Source organism: Pteropus alecto, unplaced genomic scaffold (assembly GCF_000325575.1).
Source record: "Pteropus alecto unplaced genomic scaffold, ASM32557v1 scaffold190, whole genome shotgun sequence".
Taxonomy (NCBI): Eukaryota; Metazoa; Chordata; class Mammalia; order Chiroptera; family Pteropodidae; genus Pteropus; species Pteropus alecto.
In genome coordinates this window covers 3,371,013-3,390,711 of record NW_006430462.1, presented here as the reverse complement: position 1 = coordinate 3,390,711, position 19,699 = coordinate 3,371,013, and the positions used below count along the sequence as shown (strand labels likewise).

The window sequence follows — 19,699 nt, the reverse complement described above, 5'->3', positions numbered from 1 at the left end:
CTGTTTGGCTCCTCACAGTTTATATAACTGAAGATATAATAAGATGTGAATGAGGCCTCTTCCTAGAAGTACTTCTAGGTTGGTTAAGTTACACATTCTTCAATTCTAAAGTGAGCAATACAGACTCTTAGAAAGCATTTTCCCTTTATGTTTAAGGCTGAAAAACAGCATGGTCCAGTTCAATAAGCTTCATATCCACATTAGTCTTTTGACATATAAAAATATACATGTGTATATGTGTGTGTGTACACACACACACTTTTAATTTCTGCCACTATCTACATCTAAACAGCTCATTTTAAATTGGCAGGAAGTACCTCTGCTAACCCAAAGAGTCACCCTTCCCCTCTAAGCCAAGTGGTTACCCTTCTCCCTTACGTCACACATGGTTCAAATATAACAAATGTGGCTCACCACACAATGTTAAAATGCATCTTTCGGAAACAAACCAAATCTCTATAGTAGCAAATGTAAACAGAAAAACTCTAGGCAGTAGGAGTTTCATGTTCAGTGGGGGCCTGGCTAGGGAATGGCTGAATTTTAGAGTTTAAACAAATGCAGTGAGTTAAGCATCTCTAGTCGAGGCATATCACAGAAGCCAAGTTTGTTAAAGGGACCTTGTATATGGAAACCCAAGCCACGTGTTTAATGGTTCTTAATAAGAACTATTTGATCATCTTGGTCATTTATTCTGATATTTGTCTCATTTATTCCATTATACTCACAAGTAAGCATGTTATTAGGTATTAGTTTATAGAAAGCCCAAGGCACATAATTATAAATGTTAAGATTAGGCATAAACAAGGCTATGGGTTACATTAATGCAGCTGCAGTCGATAAGCTTTATTCACAATTCGGTGAGCAAATCCAGGCAGAGCTCACGTTCCACTGGGGCAATGAGGTCCCAAAACACATCATGAGGTCTATCACTGGAAATCAGATCACACTATGTTGCTGCTCCATCCATTTGCATGTTAATGGTTTGAGGTATCATCCTATGCTGCTGCTCCATCCATTTACATGTTAATGGTTTGAGGTATCATCCTTGCTGCCCAAGTCAGTCACTTGCTGGACACTCAATCTACTTCCTAAAATATTGCAGGTATCTGTCCATGTTTCTCTATCTACACTGCCACTTCCCCAGTTTAAAATGCCATCTCCTCTCCCTTAGACCACTGCATCAGCCTTCTATTCCATCTCCCAGGTTCTAGGCTCACAATACTCTAATCTAGTTAGAACATTACAACTGGAATAATCTTTACAGTACATTCTAGGCAGAAATAGTGATAAGGGAAGAGGCATAAGGAAAGAATGAATGACCTTAGCCTTTGTAGGAACAAAAGAAAGTGAGCATGACCAGTGACACAGAGAGAGAAAAGTGACAGGAGCTGGAGAGGTATGCAGAGGCCCTCCTTAAAACCCTCAGAGATCCCTGTTTGCCCCTCAGGGTAAAGTCCAAACCCTCTTACGTGCTACACAAGGCTCTGCGCTAGCTGTGCTGGTCCCCTTCTCCTCTCCCATCAGGATGACCTTTTTATCCCTGGGATCACATTCTAGATAAAGGTCAAAATAAATTATAGTATATTTATAAGTTTCCCAGCTACCCATTGCTCTCTGGCCTCTGGACTTTTGTACATGCTATTCCCTCTGCTTAGAATACTCTTCCCTGCTTTTTTTTTTCCTTCTTCTTCTTTATTTGTGTGTGTATGTTTTCTTTATTATTATGTTTTACTCATCCCTACTTAAGATTGCAGCCTGAGCATCATTTCCCCTGGGAAGCCCCATGGCCCTCCCATCATCCCCCCACCCCACAAAAAAAGATGAGATGCCTCTGCTGTGTAGTTCTGTAGCAGATTATGCTGAACTTGATTCTGAACACCTGTTTATATGTCTCTCTCCACAATTAGCCATGAATAAGTTAAGGGTAGGACTCTATCTTCCACACACCATTGTGTTACCAGGCTCTGGCATGGTCTCAGTCACACAGTTGGTGCTCTAAAACTGTGTGCTAAAACAAACACGTTCAACGTCATCAGCTAAAATCATGACATGATTGGGAAAAGGTAGTTTTCAGGCAGCAGTGAATGAAGAGAGCAGAGTAGAAAGGAAAAGCAGAGCTGATTTGCATAACAAAGTCCACTTAAAGTGAGTAACCATTGGTTTTAAGTCCTGACTGCTTACTGTCTTTTGGCTATAAAGAAACACCAGTATAGATAACTGAGTTTTCCATAAAAGTTAACTTTAAAACTTAAAAGTTTTAAATTTATTATTTTGGATGGAACCTTTCGAAAATGCATTAGCTATTTTCTTAAAAAACAACAAACAAACTTAGTTTAACCTACTTTAACTTTTTCTTGGTGGCTTGAGGTCACCAAATGGCCCAGACTAGTGTGCTTTTTTAATATTCTTGTGTCTGACTTCAACATTTAATCTGTCTCTCTGGTTACTGTCGAGGCTACTGAAACCTCAGAACATGGGAAATGAAAGAAGTCTTTGAGAGTACTTACTTCTTGCCGCTGTCAGTGCCCGCAGTCTTTGCTTATCTTTTTAATTTGCTGCTTCTTAGACTTAGAAGAAAAACTATTGAGAGTATTAGAATTGTGTGAAAAATAAGAATAGTTTCTAAAAGAAGGAGGGCTTTTATGCTCCCCACCTGCTGCCATACATATTACATATAGCTCAGGAGTTGTTTCTGCCTGCTCGCTTTCTAGTACTTGGCACTATTTTGAAGGGCACCAGTACTACCTTCATCTGTCCAGAAGCAGCCAACATTGTGCAGCAGTCACAACCATGGACTTTGGAATCAGACAGACCCCAGGGTGAATTCTGGCCCCTTTACCACAGCCTTTCTAAGTTCAGCTTTATCAACATTGGAATGAGGAACAATACAAGCCTCAAAGGGTTCTTCTGAGAATCGAGATAATGTAAATAAAATAAACACCACAAGACCTGGCAAGATAGTATGTGCTGAATAAATAGTGTTTATTATCATTATATGGAATAAAGGCTTTCATCATTCACCACACAAACAGGAACAACTTGCTTAGCAGTAGAAAAGTAAAACAGCATTGAATTAAAAGACAAATATCAAAGGCAGCCCACCTCAAAAAACTGGGTTTGAGTCCAGATATTCAAATGTTAATCTCTCACATCTGGCTAGCATACAATGCACTTTCACGTAAACATCTTGCATAAAACTCATAGCCCTTTCTGAAAGGCAGGCCAGATGATGTTATTCCTATGTGACAGAGAAGGAATCAGTTTAGCAAGGTTAAGGGCCTTGCATGGGGCATATATGATTGAACTGGAGAGCAGAGCAGAGCTCTAGGGTTGCAGATTCTCACTCCATGGTTTTTTTCTTGGTATCCCTGGCTCCCTTTCTTGATAGGGCCAGTCTGGGGAGCTATACGAAAATGACTCCCTGAAATTAAAGACAGAATTCTCAAACACGTTAGTCCCTCAATGCTCTGTGCACCACGAGGCCAGCCTCTGAGACAGTGGCCATTCCATGAGGGATGCCACTGCTCTCTGAGTCCCACTGGAAAGTGTGGCTCGAAGTCTCGCCGGAGAAGACACGTCATATAGCCTTCAAAAGCATTACTGGTCAACTGAGTGGATTTCCAGACTGTGTCCCACCCTTAGCTCTTCCCAGAAGCAGGGAGGAAAAGTCAATTTGAAAAAGGATATTTGTTCTCAAATTCCTCTTTACTTTCAAGACCACTTTAAAGCCCTGTGGCTTGGTCATGCATTTTTCTTTTTACCAGAGAGGTTCCATCACTTTCAGTTTTTTTAAAAATCATCTTAAGATACAAATGGACCCCTTGTTTATCATAGTCGATGCTTTACAACTCATGACAGTTAATCATCAACATTCTCTTCAGATGTTCAGAGTTCCTCGCAGAGATACACGTTTTAGAGGAGACTGAGGGGAGATGGCCCTCTATTCAGATTAACCCAGGAACTATTGTTCTTTTACTATCATAAGGAACTGCTGGGAAGCAACCAGGTTGGCTTATTAAACACCCATTACATTTGGATATAACTGTGGCCTCATTGTGAAAGTACTGCACACATCCCCATAGAAGCCTCCACAGCTGACTGCCCTGTTCTGAGGACCACCTATTACCCGTAGCAGCTTCTCAGAGGATCCACTCCCATAACTGCTGCTCACTGGGGACAGGCCAAAGGACCCACTCTTCTGGCCATAGCTGACTCCCACTGGGGCCACCAGATTCTCTCTTCCAGGAAGCTGGAATTGGGATTCCAGTTAGTGAATTGCAGGCACTAGACTTGTAGTGTTCTGTCAAGTGGGGATTAAGGCAATTGGTCATGTTTGAGCCATGTGAGTTGATGAGTAAGCTGATTCCATTGGTATAAAAAGAGAAAGATTGAACACCATGAGAGAAAGAGGTGGGAGACCATGTGGCCCCCAGAGAGAGTTGGCAAGAGTGAAAACTTTCTTCTCAAGGTCTTGGGACCCAGGGTTTGGATTCTGTGATATACTCCCGATGTCCTTCCAATACATGCCTTTTGCTCAAGTTAGCGTGAGTGAGTACCATTCCAGGTAATCAAACAATTCCAGACAAAGAAAGAAAGCTTGCTATTATGGTAAAAGCTCAATTTGAATACAAATCTTCAGATAGTAATTTGCATAAGAAGTCGTGACTGTTACTGTGTTTTCTATTCCAGTGCCCTGGCCAGATATGGGATATTTGTTCAAGAGACCAGAAGCAAAGTTCTTATCTTGCATTTTAGAAAACTCTTCCCTGGCTCTTCAGAACATCTTTTACCTTTTCTTATAAATAAAATCTGTTTCTTCAGAAACAATGCAGTGACTCTGTTTATTTTCAATGTCATTTAATCTTGTGAAGCAGAGACTATCTTCTGTCCCAGGGGCTCCACACTGGTGCCTCAGTGGCTGATTTCTCCCTTTCATGGGAATAAGGACTGAGTACACCTGAGATGATGATGCTCATGTCCTATCAGAGGATCGATCATCTAGAATACTTCTACCGGAACATCAATGGGTTAAGTGTACATTCATCCGCGATCTCAGCCTGTGACCATGAGCATATTGCACCCCATCTTGTCCATCTAAAACTTCCAGTCCAAATCTGACAGCTGCCATCTTGGTCCAAGTCCTATCACAATATGGCCCCATCTTATGTCTATAAATTTATTTCTAAACACCAACTCTCTTCTTCAGTCACTCTGATTCTTCAAGCAGCCCTACGTGTATCTCTGAGTCTGTAACAACTCACTCAAATAAGTAAACAGCCTTTTCTTCCCCTGTGAAATTTAACCTTTAGGTAAGTAAGAGTTCCTCAAGATCCTGACCCCATTACGGCTCTGATGTATCACAGAAGTCGTTCTCCTCTGGTGGAAGTTACTTCTCTGAAACTTAATTTTTGGTTATTTAATGTGGTAGATAGCCTCCAAAGGAGACTGTAATAGTTTCTTCCCTCCCTCCATACATGTGTGTTGCTCCCTACTCTAAGAGTCGGAATCAATTTCATCTCCTTTTGAATCTGAGCTGGCCTTTCGACTTGCTTTGATCAACAGAATGTGGTGGACTTTTGAGTTCATGCCTTAAGAGGACTGGCAGCTTCTGTTTCCTCTCTCGGAAGCCAGCCATCATAGAAGAGGTCTGAATATGCTGCTGAAAAAAAAACAGTCATCTAGGTAGAGGCTTGAGGCCATCTGGGATGTCCTAGCCCCAGCAGGGCACTCCACCCCACCCTCGTGAATGCAGCTTACCTGATTGAGCCCACAGGAAAGTAGCAGAAGAATCTCCCAGCTGAAACTCGGACAATCCACAGAATCAAGAGAAATGATAATCTGTTGTTGTTTTAAGCCACTAGGGTTTGGGGTAGCTTGTTATGCAGTAAGAGACAATTGAAACACCTTACTCGACAAAAGGTCAGTCTAAGTTCAAGAGGAACGATATGGCTGTGTCTCTGGGAAGAGGAGCTCATTTTGTTGACTTAAACTTTTTTTCAGGGATACCACAAATACCCTAGGAAAGGAACCACAGAGTTGTCCTTGACTCTTCCTGCTGTTTCATCCCTTATATATTCCACTTGTCATCAAGTTTGGTCTTCCTCCTAAAGGCATCTTGAATTTAACCCTTCCTGATTTATCTCACTGCTGCCATAACCCAGGCCTTTATCCCCTGGATTTAGAAATCTGCACCCACTCACTCCTCCCCAAACTTCCTTCCTCCAGTCCATCCTATAAATGGACACTGGGCTCATCTTCCTCAACTAGGGCTTTCAGGATGTCAGTTCCCATCTAAGCAACTCTGGCTTTCAAGGTCTGACCTTGTTCCTCTCTATCTTTCCTCTACTTAGGGCAGCGTGGTTCCCAACCCACATGCACAACAATCCTGGGCCCTTCCTCTAAGTCTCTCTCAAGCTGTTCCCTGAAGGGTGTGTCCTGACCCATCCAGCCCGCCTCAGCCTTCCTCCGTGATGATGCCTCCAATTTCCGTAACCCATCCTGAGCCCTCTCATCTTCAAAAACAGCACTCGACCTCATAATTCAATCTTATTTACATAATTGGTGGGCTGGCCTCCAACTTCCTCCTATGTTTATAACTCAGGTTCCTAATTACATCATAAGATTGAAGGTAGGGACTGTTTCTTATGTTTATGTATATTCCCTACAGGCAAGTACTGGTATAAAGATTTTTAGTAAAATCATCTTTATTGATCTAAATAATTTTCCCTTTTTAAGTTATTAGTATGTTTTACACAACTGTGCTTTCGAATATTTTGAAAATATAGTATATATCTGTCACTGAGGAAAATGTCCATTTGGTTCAGAAAGTCCATTTTTTCTTCATGGAAAATTAAATAATATACACTGCCAAAAATAAAGAATTATCGAGTGTACGCCAGATCTGAAACCATAAAACTGCATCACAAGAACAAATGCAGGGCTGCTGGTGCTCCCTGAGTGCAATGCCACATCAGGCTCCAGGGGAACGCTACCATAGATGCTGAGGCACGCTACTGAGTCCCATGGCCAGTCAGATAACAAAGGAATGGACAGAAATAACACGCAGGTTAGGAATGACCTATTTAGGAATTAGATGACAGAAATGTACCAATGGTAGTCTGTTCCTTGGGGGAAAGCACAGGCCATCATAATACTTGCTGGTACTTTCATGCCTACCACGTGCTAGGTCCTGGACTGTGGGTTGTGTGTATTTTACTCATTTAATCTTCAAAATAACCCTGGAAGGCACAGATGAAGAAACCAAGGCCCAGGGGAGAGTCATTTTGGAATAAACTATTAAACGATTAATGATTCAAATCTAAGTCAGTATGACTCTCAAGTTGACATTCTTTCAAGTAGCTTGTGTTTTCTCTCTAATTGGAAGACATGTGATTTCATGTCATCAAGAATATTTATGAGCACCTGTTATGGCCTCCACCATGCTAGGTGTTGTGGAAGACTGTTAAGATATATGGCTTGACAGGGAAAAGCCCCAGAAATTTCATCAGCACCTCCCCATAAATAACATACAATCCAAGTAAAATGAGTGTGCCTGCTATATAAAGACAGCTTGAAAAGAAATCCTTGAGTCCCCCTTTCTACCTTAAGCCTCTCCTTCATAGAAATTCCAGAGCTATCTCTGCTTCTACCTTTGAACAGCTTAGTCTAGTTGAAAAACAAAACAAAACAAAACAAAACTACTCACATAAAGCAAGAATAAACAATAGAAAACAGGATTCTGACAATGTTAATTTGGGCAGTCTAAAGGGTTGAATTAAACAAAAACATTAAGTAATTGTAATGGGAAGACAGAAAAGGTGAAAAAATGCATAAGTTGTATGATTAATGTTCATTTCAATCTTGGTTTGGCTATCAGATAAAATTTGAGGTTGTGTTTTAGCTATAAAGTGTTAATGATGCACAGAAATGAGTCTTTTTCAAGGTGAACTTCAGCCCATACAATGAAGAGATGGTGTTGGGAGAGACCCTGAGACCGGACAAGCTGCTTGATGTAGTATTTCTTGCAAAGGGTCCAACTCTGGGGAGCCCCTTCCCAGCTGAGAACAGCTGGGCTGGGAACACCCACGGAGACGGCCCAACATTCTACTGAGCAGCTCTGCTGTGCAACAAATGCTTCCTGGATACCACTGCAGCCTGCTTTACTCTTGGGGCTTGGGATTTCCCAAACCCAAAGAAGAAAAGAAAATGACTTAGAGCTAACAGCTTGAACTGCAGACCCTCTGTCGCCACTGAGTTAATCCTTTTTGTTTCCACAATGGCAAAAAGGCAATCTTAATAATTCGGCATACCATCAGAATTCCAAACTCTAATGCCCAAACAATCCACAAAGAAAATTCTCAAGAATGACCTCAACAGTAGCCTGGATCCATCCCAGGGCCCGTTTTCACAGAAATAAAGGATATGGGGCTATTCTCAAGTACTAGAAGGAAAGGGCATTGGTCTTGCCATTAGGAGTCCTAGCTAGATTCGAATCCTATTTGGCTCAGAGAGTAATCCTCATCAAATCACTTAACTAGCCTAGCCTCATTTTCTCATCTGAACAATGGCTGGGATAGGGGAGGAAGTTAGAAGTGGACATACCTAACCTGCCTCATAGGATTGTTGAGAAAGTTAAATAAGATAATGTGAATGTAAGTGCTTTGTATATAGTAGATACTCAATAGCTCAAATAAAAGCTAAAACATATAAAACTCAGTGCTGACATTAAAATGCAGAAAGTGCTGACAGAAACAAAACATTTTCTGTAATTGAGACTGCCTTGACCACCACTGCCAAAGTGCCATTGGCTTTTTACTCAGACTCTGAACATAGCTTTAAAAACTCTTATTAGAGATCAAAATTGTAAGTTTCAAATCCTGTTTTTTGACCTGTGTTTTTTGTAAGGAACGAAAAACCTGTTTTAACAAGGTTAGGGTGCCATTTAATTAAAAGGTACTTGAGCCAGTGAGGTCACTGGCTGAGACTGACCAAAGGTCCCATATTGCAGAGTTGCTATCACTGGCATCCTCTTAGGGCTGGTCTATGTGAATGACATAATCACTAAAACTTCTCATGAATTAAGAGGGAGAAACCTGCCCTAAATCCCTAATACAGAGGTTTAAGAAGCTATGGAGAAAGGTCTCCTTCTGACACTCCACACTCTCTTCAGCCTCATCACCATCTTCCCAGATCAAGTCTAAGCTCTGTACCCACACCACAAGATCTTCCATTATTTGGCCTCATCTAATTCTTCTCAGACCTAATCTCCTGCCTTCCTTCTTAAAATTTCTGTCTCAGCAACGGTGACTTTGCTTGGGAACTGCGGTGTGTGTGTGTGTGTGTGTGTGTGTGTGTGTGTGTGTGCATGCTCTGTTTCTAGTGTCCTCCCTGTTCCATGCAATTCTAACATCTAGAACCTGGATAATAAAAAGTGTGGTCCTGCAGCTCCAGCATCCCAAGGGCTTATTAGAAACGCAGAATCTCAAGTCTGTCCCAGACCTACTGAATCAGAATCTTCATTTTAATAAGACACCTGGTAACCGTACTGCCACTACATTTTTATAAGGAAACTTAAAATTCAAGAAGTCCTGCCCTAAGACCCCATTGCTTCCAGAAACCCTCTTCGACACTCTTTGACAAACAGTAGCTCTTGCCTCCCACCGTGCTAGGGCAGATGCACCTCCTTGGTGCTCTCAACATTTTGCTTATTTCACTTATTATAGAGTATCTTGCATATGCTTATCTGTTTACGAGTCTGTCTTCGGTCCTAGACTAGAGGCTCCCCACAGGCTGTAGACCATGCCATCCTTGTGTCCCTTATGTTGTACAAGGTCTGGCATATGGTCAGAGGTTAAAAATGTCATTTGTCACAGCTAATAACTTCTAAAGTTCTTGTGATTTTAAACTTTAATAATTAACTTTAAATAATTATCTTTAATAATTAACATTAACTTTAATAATTTAAATAAGTTTTAATAACTTTGAAGAATAACTAATAGTCTTAATAAGTTTAATAACCAAAACTGTAATCACTGATTTTAATAACTAATGCAGATACCTGTGAGCTACACGTAAAGTATTACAAATTAAGTTAATCATGTTACACATTTGAATCCAGATATTTTGAATGTTGTATTTATGTATTTATTTTTTTAATATTTAAAATGCTATAAAATTTTTAAACATTATAAGATTTATATTTTACAATGGAAACTTTCAAATATTCACAAAAGTAGGAAAGAATAATGAGACCGTCACCCCACATCAACAAATGTCCACTTAATGATTCCTTAATATTATGTAATAGTTTGTATTCAAATTTCTCTATTTCAAAGATGAATTTTTATAGCTGGGTTTGTAGAAATCAGCTGAATGTTTTACAGCAAACAAAAATAACTCTCATGTTTCTCATGCCTGTGGCCTCAGGCCCAAATCAGCTGTGTGAAGAAAATTATGTTAGCTTTCAATACCATTTGCAGATTCCTCCCACAACTCACAACTAGATTATTGACTTTTTAAAACCATACAAAACTTTTATAAAGAACCTATAGGTAAAATAGAGTAAAGCAAAAGCTGTGTTGAGGTCCATACAAGCAGGTTCCTCAAAAGCAATGAAATAAACAGGAAACAGAACAGTGAGGATAATTATTTAACAAAAGAGAGATATACAAAGGACGAATTTTAAGCCAAATGATTTCCTCCTCAATAGCCAAACCAGCTGGACTTAGAGATTTAGAAGGTAGGATCTAGAGGGATGGTAAACTTGATGATGCTGGAATTTGCTTTTAAAAATTTGCATTTCTTTTCCCTTCACTAAGAACTTGGGGTTCCTGAGAAACATACTAGCAGAAGTGGTTTAAAGAGCAAATCCAATTACCTTGGAGTTGTTCTTTCAACAGTAAGTTCTGATCCATGCTCCACAGGTCAAGAGCACAGTTCAAATTTTTCTTGGCCCCTTTTTTGAGTCATACTTTTTTTCTGCCCCCCTGCTTGTTTCAGTTGTATAACACGCTGAGGGACAGAGATTCCGGTCTCTACACAATGGCCCACCATTCAACCACATTCTGCTTTGTCCCTAAACATTCATTCCCCCAGCTCCTGCTGGGTCTGTTATATTCAGATATGAACTTTCCAGGAATCTGATCATGTCACTGGCCTTTTTCTTTATGACAAGTTCGATGCTAATCATGAATAGCAGGCTTCACACAGAGGGTTAGTATTATCCATGAAAATTATGACTTCACATCCAGAAATAGGGCAAAACTGGCCTAAAATAGTCAGGCTGCATCTCAGATGAGTCCACGTGAGGCAATTAATTACCAGGGTCTCTTGCTGCAAATATCACAGTTTTTCTCAACTATGTTAATCAGACCCACTAGATGAACAATGTTCTGCCAGACTCAAGGTTTGAAGCTCAGCTTGATGGAGAGCCCTGCTGCCCACAGGGTGAATGGAAGAGTTTTCCAAAATACCAAAGCCAGACACTCTCCCAGCCCCCAAACTTGGTACCCCCCAGTTCTCATTTCCAACTTCTGTAAGTCTCCCTACCAAGACCATTTCAAGGGCAGCTTTAGAAGCTTTGAGAGGGTCACAAAAGGGCCATAAGAAAAGGAAATGATATTTCCTTTTTTGGAATAGTGAGGCACATCCAATAAATAGTATGAATTAGAAGGGTACTAGTGGTTTGTACCATTTTGCTATAATTCTCTCTTCTGGAACTTAGTTTCAGTGGCCACATGAGTCAGCTCCCATTGGCCCAAATTATATTTTTTTAAATGCAAGTTTGAGGATTATCTTTCCAAATAAAAGCACCCAGATTGAAAACCCTTCTTTGCCATTCCTGAGAGAATGACATAGGCTGATACTAAAAGACTATCTTTGTGTAGAACAAATGGACCGAGGAAAATCTGCTTTCCTCTCCCCCTGCCCCTTTCTACTTTACATAACTAGAGCCAAATGAGATGTTTTTCATTTAAAAATTTGATTAAGCAGACTGAGCAAAAGCCTTTTCTTCTGGTCTTTACTGTTTTCTCAATTCTGAGCCTGAATCATGACACGCTCAGGTTGGAAGGATAGTGAACCTAAGGCCTAACAGCCGGGTAGGGGTGATGTTTGGAAATTTAACTTATGAAAGGTTAGCACTGCGCCTGCAGCACCAGTTTAGGGGCTGCTGTTTCCCCTTGGGGCATCAGAATTTAGACTGCTGCAGTGGGTGTGTCAGGTCCCACATGGACCTCCATATCACTCTACATATGGGGCCTCCTGACCTGAGGAGTGAGAAAGGTGGCAGGGCATGGAGTAGGTTTAAATAATAAGAAAAAATAACCCTGATAGAATTATTATGAATGATCTATCCTTTTCTGCAGCTCTAGGAACCGAGAAACCCTGCTCCTTTGGTATATTTAAAAAGATATTACAAACACTACATTAGTAAACTCCTTACAGTACCATGTTTAGTTCTGTATTTTAAATCTTCCCCCTATATTTTCTACCTTGTTTTAAAGTATCTTCCCAAGATCTCCTGCCACATCATATATTCCCTGAGGGTCAGAGTATCTTTCTGCCTTTGTACCCTGCATATAATAAACACTAAATATAGGACTGAGTGAGTGAAACTGTTAGGAAACAGACCTTGTAGTAAAAGGCTGAAGAAACTTTTTTTTGGTAGGAGAAAGGGACAAGTTATAAGTTTTCATAAAATACAATAGAACATCTTTATGCTAATGTGAGGAAAAGGACTATCACAGTGGCTTTGGGAGTATCTAATTATTTACTAAATACCATTTTTCAGGGGACATAGCATGTCAAATACAAACAATAAGTGGTGTTACAACTTAGTTTTACTGTATAAAGGGGTTCTTCACTCATTCTAAAAAAATTAATTCCCCAAAGCACAAGGTACATTTTTTTTTCCTGACTTCTTACTGAGCTGTTGCCATCTCTACCCATGAAAGAATCAGAATGAGGACATTAAGTAGGAGTAGACATTCTGGTTGGGCTTATCCATCAAGGAAGTGGGGTCCTGAGGGAATCGGGCATTACCATTTCTGAAAAGCCTCAACCCGTGATGGCTTCTCCTTTTACCTGCTTCATGAAATCCACCTGCCTGAACCACCTGCCCTCTGGCAGTGCCCTTCCACTCTGCACTCTTAGTGTTCAGTGCCCTGAAATCTGCAGATGGTATATTCAAGTCTTACTCTGGCAAGCAGGTATCTCGCAGTACTTCCAGTAGACACCGTCTTCGTGCTCTGCCACGTAACACCAGGGGCTTACATCTCCATCTGGGTTTCTGTTGAGGAAAAGGGCACACTAATAACATTTCTATTGTTTTAAGTCACCTGCTCATTGTTTTTCAGTTTTACCAAAAAGGAACATTTCAGCTTTTGTTATCTCTAATAAGTTGTATGTATCTCAATGCCACCTCTTATGAAGAAGAAAACATTGATAATTCCTGTTCACTCTGACATATACTTCAGAGTTTGGGGGTGGGGAAGCAGTGAGCAAAGGTGATTTATGTTTACCCAAATTCACTACAGTGTAACCAGGAAATCATGACAAACAGCATTGGCACTTTAAGTGTGAATATGGCCATTCCCACAGCTGAGAGCACAGGTGCCCTCCATAATGTGGGTAAGAATGTGAATGACGCAAATGGTCAGGATGGCAATTTGGTAATGAGAGTTAAAGCCCTAAAAATATGTAAACCCCTTTGACTTGGCAATTTCTTCTTTAGTACTTTATTCTAAGGAAATCTTTACTTACAAAGACTTTCACCACAAAGACTTTAGTATTTTCATAATACAAAAACGTTAGAAAACTACAATTAAGGATTGGTTAAATAAATGTTATAGCCATATAAGGGAATGCTAGGTAGCTAGCAAAGATGTGGTGTAGAGAGACATTTATTAATATGGAAGGATATTCATGATGCCTTGTTAGGTTTTTTAAAAGGTAGTTCTGAAACATGATGGATGACACAATCCTATTATTTGAAAAGATGTATCCTTAGAAGGATACACACGAAACTCTTGAAAGTACCACTGCTGAATGATGGAACTACTGATAATTTTAACTTTTTTTTCTTTTCTGATTCTCCTTATTTTCTTATTTCTTCTACAAAGAACAATTGTGTAATTTTTAAACAATACAACAAAATTCATATAACATAGATTCCACCAATACGCTTTCGCCAGCATCAGGCTGGCCAACTTATGTTTGATAGAAATGGGTCCTAGTCCTACCTCAAAATACTAACTTCTCAGAGAATTCTGAAGAAAGCTATGCCAAAGAGTTTAGATCAATCCTGTAATCTTGGTACCATCTTCTGATATAGCAATATTTTTTAAAGATTTATTTCACATTTTGAAATGAGTGGCTTGGAATAAATGCCCTTTAAGGTCTTTTCAACTCAGAGATGCCATGACAATAATGGCAACACCGCTGAAACAGACCAAAAAATAGCAGGGGTTACTGGACACACAGAAAGGCCTCGCCTCTCTCTCTTCACTGAGGGAATGCTAGGTAGCTAGCAAAGATGTGGTGTAGAGAGACATTTATTAATATGGAAGGATATTCATGATGCCTTGTTAGGTTTTTTAAAAGGTAGTTCTGAAACATGATGGATGACACAATCCTATTATTTGAAAAGATGTATCCTTAGAAGGATACACACGAAACTCTTGAAAGTACCACTGCTGAATGATGGAACTACTGATAATTTTAACTTTTTTTTCTTTTCTGATTCTCCTTATTTTCTTATTTCTTCTACAAAGAACAATTGTGTAATTTTTAAACAATACAACAAAATTCATATAACATAGATTCCACCAATACGCTTTCGCCAGCATCAGGCTGGCCAACTTATGTTTGATAGAAATGGGTCCTAGTCCTACCTCAAAATACTAACTTCTCAGAGAATTCTGAAGAAAGCTATGCCAAAGAGTTTAGATCAATCCTGTAATCTTGGTACCATCTTCTGATATAGCAATATTTTTTAAAGATTTATTTCACATTTTGAAATGAGTGGCTTGGAATAAATGCCCTTTAAGGTCTTTTCAACTCAGAGATGCCATGACAATAATGGCAACACCGCTGAAACAGACCAAAAAATAGCAGGGGTTACTGGACACACAGAAAGGCCTCGCCTCTCTCTCTTCACTGCTCTCCAAGCTCCCTTTATTTAGACTCAGAACACTGTAAACCTGACACTCCAGTTAGACCGGAAATGGGCATAAAGACCCAGCAGCCTGGAGCTCTGGATCAACTCCTATGAGGCCTGAGAGGGATAAGCCTATTGTGTGGCCCAGAAGATAAGCCGCCCTAAAGCACAAAGGGTCCTTTTATTTTGTGTGTCCAAAGGCAGGTGCCAGCCCCAATTCTGCTCTTCCCTGTCTCTCTGCCTTCTCCCCTAATCCAGATATGTCGAGCCCAGAGATGTGTGTTCCCATCACTGGCCATCTCTCAGACATCTCAACTGTGATAGATCTGGAAACATCACACAAGACAAACATGGTGTCAGGTATCAGCTGAGAAATCAAAGTAGGAGAACTTGTACAAAGCCCTTCTTTAAACAGTATTTCACTGTCATTTTCCTCCCTTTATTCAGTGTTCAGCTTTGATGTAGTATTTGGTAAAGACCTTAGAAAACTATTGTTTATTACCAATGTCAAAGTGGTCTGAAAAGCATCAGAATGAGAACAAGCAAATTCATCTTTGATTTCACTGCAGTGCTAAAAACAAAAGGCCGGACTCTTTGATAACAATCAACAATTTCAGCCTTTCTTTTCTGAAGTATAAACCGGTAGTTCAGGTCTGGTACATTTCATCAAATCAAAGCAGGAAGGGGCTATAGCTGGCCAAGGCTAAGGAGGAAAGAAGGTTGTCCCTGGCTCTCACTGCTGTTTTAATGGATATTTACTAGTATATTTCTGGGAGTCTATGGGAGAACTGGGTGCTAATCTATAAGAAACAAATTTTTTTCATACATATTTAACCTCGCTGGAAATTTCAAATTTACCTTTAAGAGCTTTTCTGAGAAGATTTGCTTGATAGAAAGCAACAGAATAACAGAATAAACCAGTAGCCCACTAATAAGAGACACTTTAGAACAAGACTGTAACTATGTAAAAACGAAAAACAAACACTGGTTTCTCTTCCTAAACACTCCTCCCAGCCCAACTATTACTATGAAAAGAAAAATTAGGGAAAAAAAATAAACAAAAAATGGAGTGAGGTTAAATTTTAAATTATGCAAAAAAATTTGAAGAACATGTATAACTAAAAAATAATGCCATACAAATATGGGGGAATGGCCAGTACAAATCAGGGCAGAGAGGAAGGAAAGAGCTGAAGATGCAGAGATAAAGATAACATGAACTACAGGCCTGGTGACTTCAAGACAACTACAAAAGTCCTAGAGTATTAGCAAAGGTATGTAGGGGGAGCAGAAGGTAAACAGTATGGCCTATGCAATGCAGATATAAATATGTTGGCTCAGCTGGGTCAACAATGCCATGGTTGAGAATCCAACATTCTGGTGGAACCAGGGACACCATGTGTAGCTCAAAGTGAAGCTCAGAGATTATTATTCCCTGTCCCAATGGCTTTGTACCTGTCCTAATAATAATTAAATTCAACACATTGCTGAAGTATGAGTCACATACCAGGGTCTCGGGTATAAATAGCTAAAACAAAGCTATAACCAAAAATGCTTAGAATTTTTGCTCTGGTCCTTATGGACCAGCGAGTCTTAACTTGTTTTGGATCACTAATAACTGAGAATCTGATCAAAGGCATGGATCATCTCCCTAGAAAAAAATCGCAGGGACACAGTTGAAACATCATGGATCTCAGGTTAAGAGTTCCTGCTAGAGTCAGACAGGAGGTAAAGAGCAAAGAAACACTTCAGTCTATTGAAAGGAAGAAAACAGCACAAATCTGATGGCTTCAGCTGCTCCCAGAGCACGGTTATCCTGTGCTGGCAGAAAGTGGGATAATACAGGGGGCAGCTTTTTTTGTTCAGAAGCAGGGGGAGGTTTGGGCCACAGATGGTGCTCTGCTTGCCCACTACATTCACAGTAGCTTAAGAAGTTTTGCTATCTGTGTACTGTCCACTGGTGGAAGAGCCAACTAAGAAAATCCTCCCAAAAAGACATGTAAGTGATCAGACAGGAAAGCAGAGCTCTGAAAACCAGTATCAAAGCAACTCAAGTTAAAAATAATAGGTTGCGTGTATGTGTGTGTGTGCACGCACATGCATACCCACACACACAGATACCAGAGAACGATTTTTAAAATAGTAACAAGAAAGTCCTTCTGAGTTGGTCAAAGGGAGACAAAGATGCTTTCCCTAGTTGTGAGCAAGGTTGGAAAGGGTTGGAAGAAGAGACCAGAGATTTTTTAAGTACAGCGTGGACTCATCTTACCTGCAATAGTTATGCTCGCCCAGGCCTCCCTCCCCGTTGGGGTACTTCAGAGTGTTGTATGGATGCTGGAAAGTCTCGTTCCAGAACAGACATGGCTTCCCGCCTTGCAGTGCCGTCCAGTTCTGCGTTCCCCTATAATCTGCACCATTGGCTGTGAAACATTCTAGGAAAAAGAAAAGACAGAGCAAACTAATTTTCTGGCAACATCTATAGTCTCCTCCCTCTCTGGTTGATGTTTTATTTGTTTTGTTTGGACGAAGCTAGAAATGGATAGTGTCTTGCTAGATCCTGGACACAGCAAAATTAACATTGTAAGGGCTGAGTAAATCTGAAACGGGGTACTCTCTAAATGCTAGGCTAATCTTGGCACTAGCTTGTCTACAGACACTAGAACATTTTCCCTTAAAGTATACAGATCCAAACTAGGATGTAAACAGGGAGTTAAAATGTATTGAAACCCATGAAGTGAACCAGGAAACCCAAATCTTGGAACAGTTGGTAACAGCCATCCACGAGGAATTCTGGGTGCTTAGAGGGGGTCACTGCTCTCACCAGTGTCTCTGTGTGGTAACTAGAACCAGGTCACCAGCTGTAACTGAGCTCTCCCCTACAGTCTGAAAGGCTGCACTGACACTTGGATTTAATAAGACCATCGGATACAGCAACGCTTTGGAATCCCAATCATACAAGTCTGGGAATGACTCACATTCCCTGGTAATGAGGAACAGTCCTCCCCACGCTGTTTGAGATAGAGGTGCAACAAAACAGTCAACAGCAGGCAGGAACAGCCAAGTTGGCATTTTCCCTCACCTCTTTCTGAAATTCCTTCCTGCAAGACATGCTGAACATGGTCTCAGGTCCATTTTGTAAAATGACAAAATCCTTGCAGGTGCAACAATGTGCTTTGAAAATCTGTTTCTCAGACTTTAGGGGGATGGGAACTGAGGCTGATAGGATTTCCCCCCACATATTGCATGCATTAAATTCACAGAGGTTCATGCGAAAGCCACAGTACAAAGAACAATTTTTAAAAATTAGCTTAGTTGAAACCGACAGATAGAAGCACTTCAAACACTTCTTTAAGATGTATCACTAGGAACTTGACAACCTGGGGGAGTTACACTAACATTGTTAGCTTTACTTCTTTCCTTCTCCCTGCATGCACTGATCTATAAGTTGTGGTATGAAGGACTCTTGTTGCAGTGCATGTGTCTGCTCCACTCTAAGAATGTGCACAACATGAGCACATCTATATTCTGGAAGATATTTCTTTTAATATTTAAAAATCCATCCACAGACCATCTCTCTTCCTATACCCCCTTTCTCCCACTATCTAGGCCCTGTGTTTTGTCTGGAACAGCACAGTTTTATGGACAGCCAAAATAATCTGGAATTCCAGGCTGCACAGAACACCCTAGTAATTTATTGTGTTTGATGTGACATTCGTGTTACGATATGCGACTCATCATGTACCACGACAACCAAATGCTCTAGCAAGAGTCTGCGTAAACAAAAGAGTTCAAGGTAATTGAAGGAGGCAGCTCAGTGTAGCATAAAATACACCAAGAAACTAAGCCTGGCTTCTCATCCTGGACCTGCTGCTGACCAGCTGTGCGACCTTGGATGAATTACCATCATCCACATCACCAATGCTTACAGAATACTTTACCGTGTGCCAAGTTCTGTTCTAAGTGCTTTACAAATATCAACACCACCAACCCAGTGAGGAGGTCCCCTAATACTGCCATTTTACAGATGAGGCAACTGGGGCACTCAACCTATGCTGCCCCAATAGAATGCTCTCAGCATCATCCTTGCTTTCCATAGCCTCTCCCTCACTCCACTTCCCACTCCTTAACGAGTCCTGCTGACTTTCTTAAAATATATACTCTGAAACTACCCTTTCTTCTCCATCTTGGGTGCCACCATTATAGTCCCCTTCGTCATCAGAGGACACACAGTACAGCCTTGTTCAGGTCTCACAGCTTCCACTTTTGTGCTTTTGCAATCCATTCTCTACACAGTGCTCAAAGTTCTCAGGAAGATGTGAGCACTGAAAACAAAACCCAAACCCTTCAACCTTGTCTGCAAAGCCTCCTGATGTGGCCTTGGGCCCTCCCTCCCACCACACCCCAAGCTCTTCCCCTAGTCTGTGCTCCAGCCACACTGGTCTGCTTTTAATTCTGTAAACACACCACACTATTTCCTGCCAGAAATACTCTTCCCCTAATACTTGCCATGGCACACTAAATGTTACCTCCTCGGAAAACTCTTTC

At 40.6% G+C, this 19,699-nt stretch overlaps 1 protein-coding gene across 1 annotated transcript in view; it reads right to left on the bottom strand.

The window, feature by feature from the left end:
* KREMEN1 (kringle containing transmembrane protein 1) overlaps positions 1–19,699 on the bottom strand; it is a gene marked incomplete at its 5' end in the record, with an annotated part of 62,418 nt that overhangs the window by 25,879 nt on the left and 16,840 nt on the right. The window contains 2 exons of the mRNA XM_015590589.2: positions 13,197–13,288; positions 17,424–17,586. Coding sequence (XP_015446075.1) covers positions 13,197–13,288; positions 17,424–17,586 — 255 coding nt within the window. The remainder of the gene's footprint in view (positions 1–13,196; positions 13,289–17,423; positions 17,587–19,699) is intronic.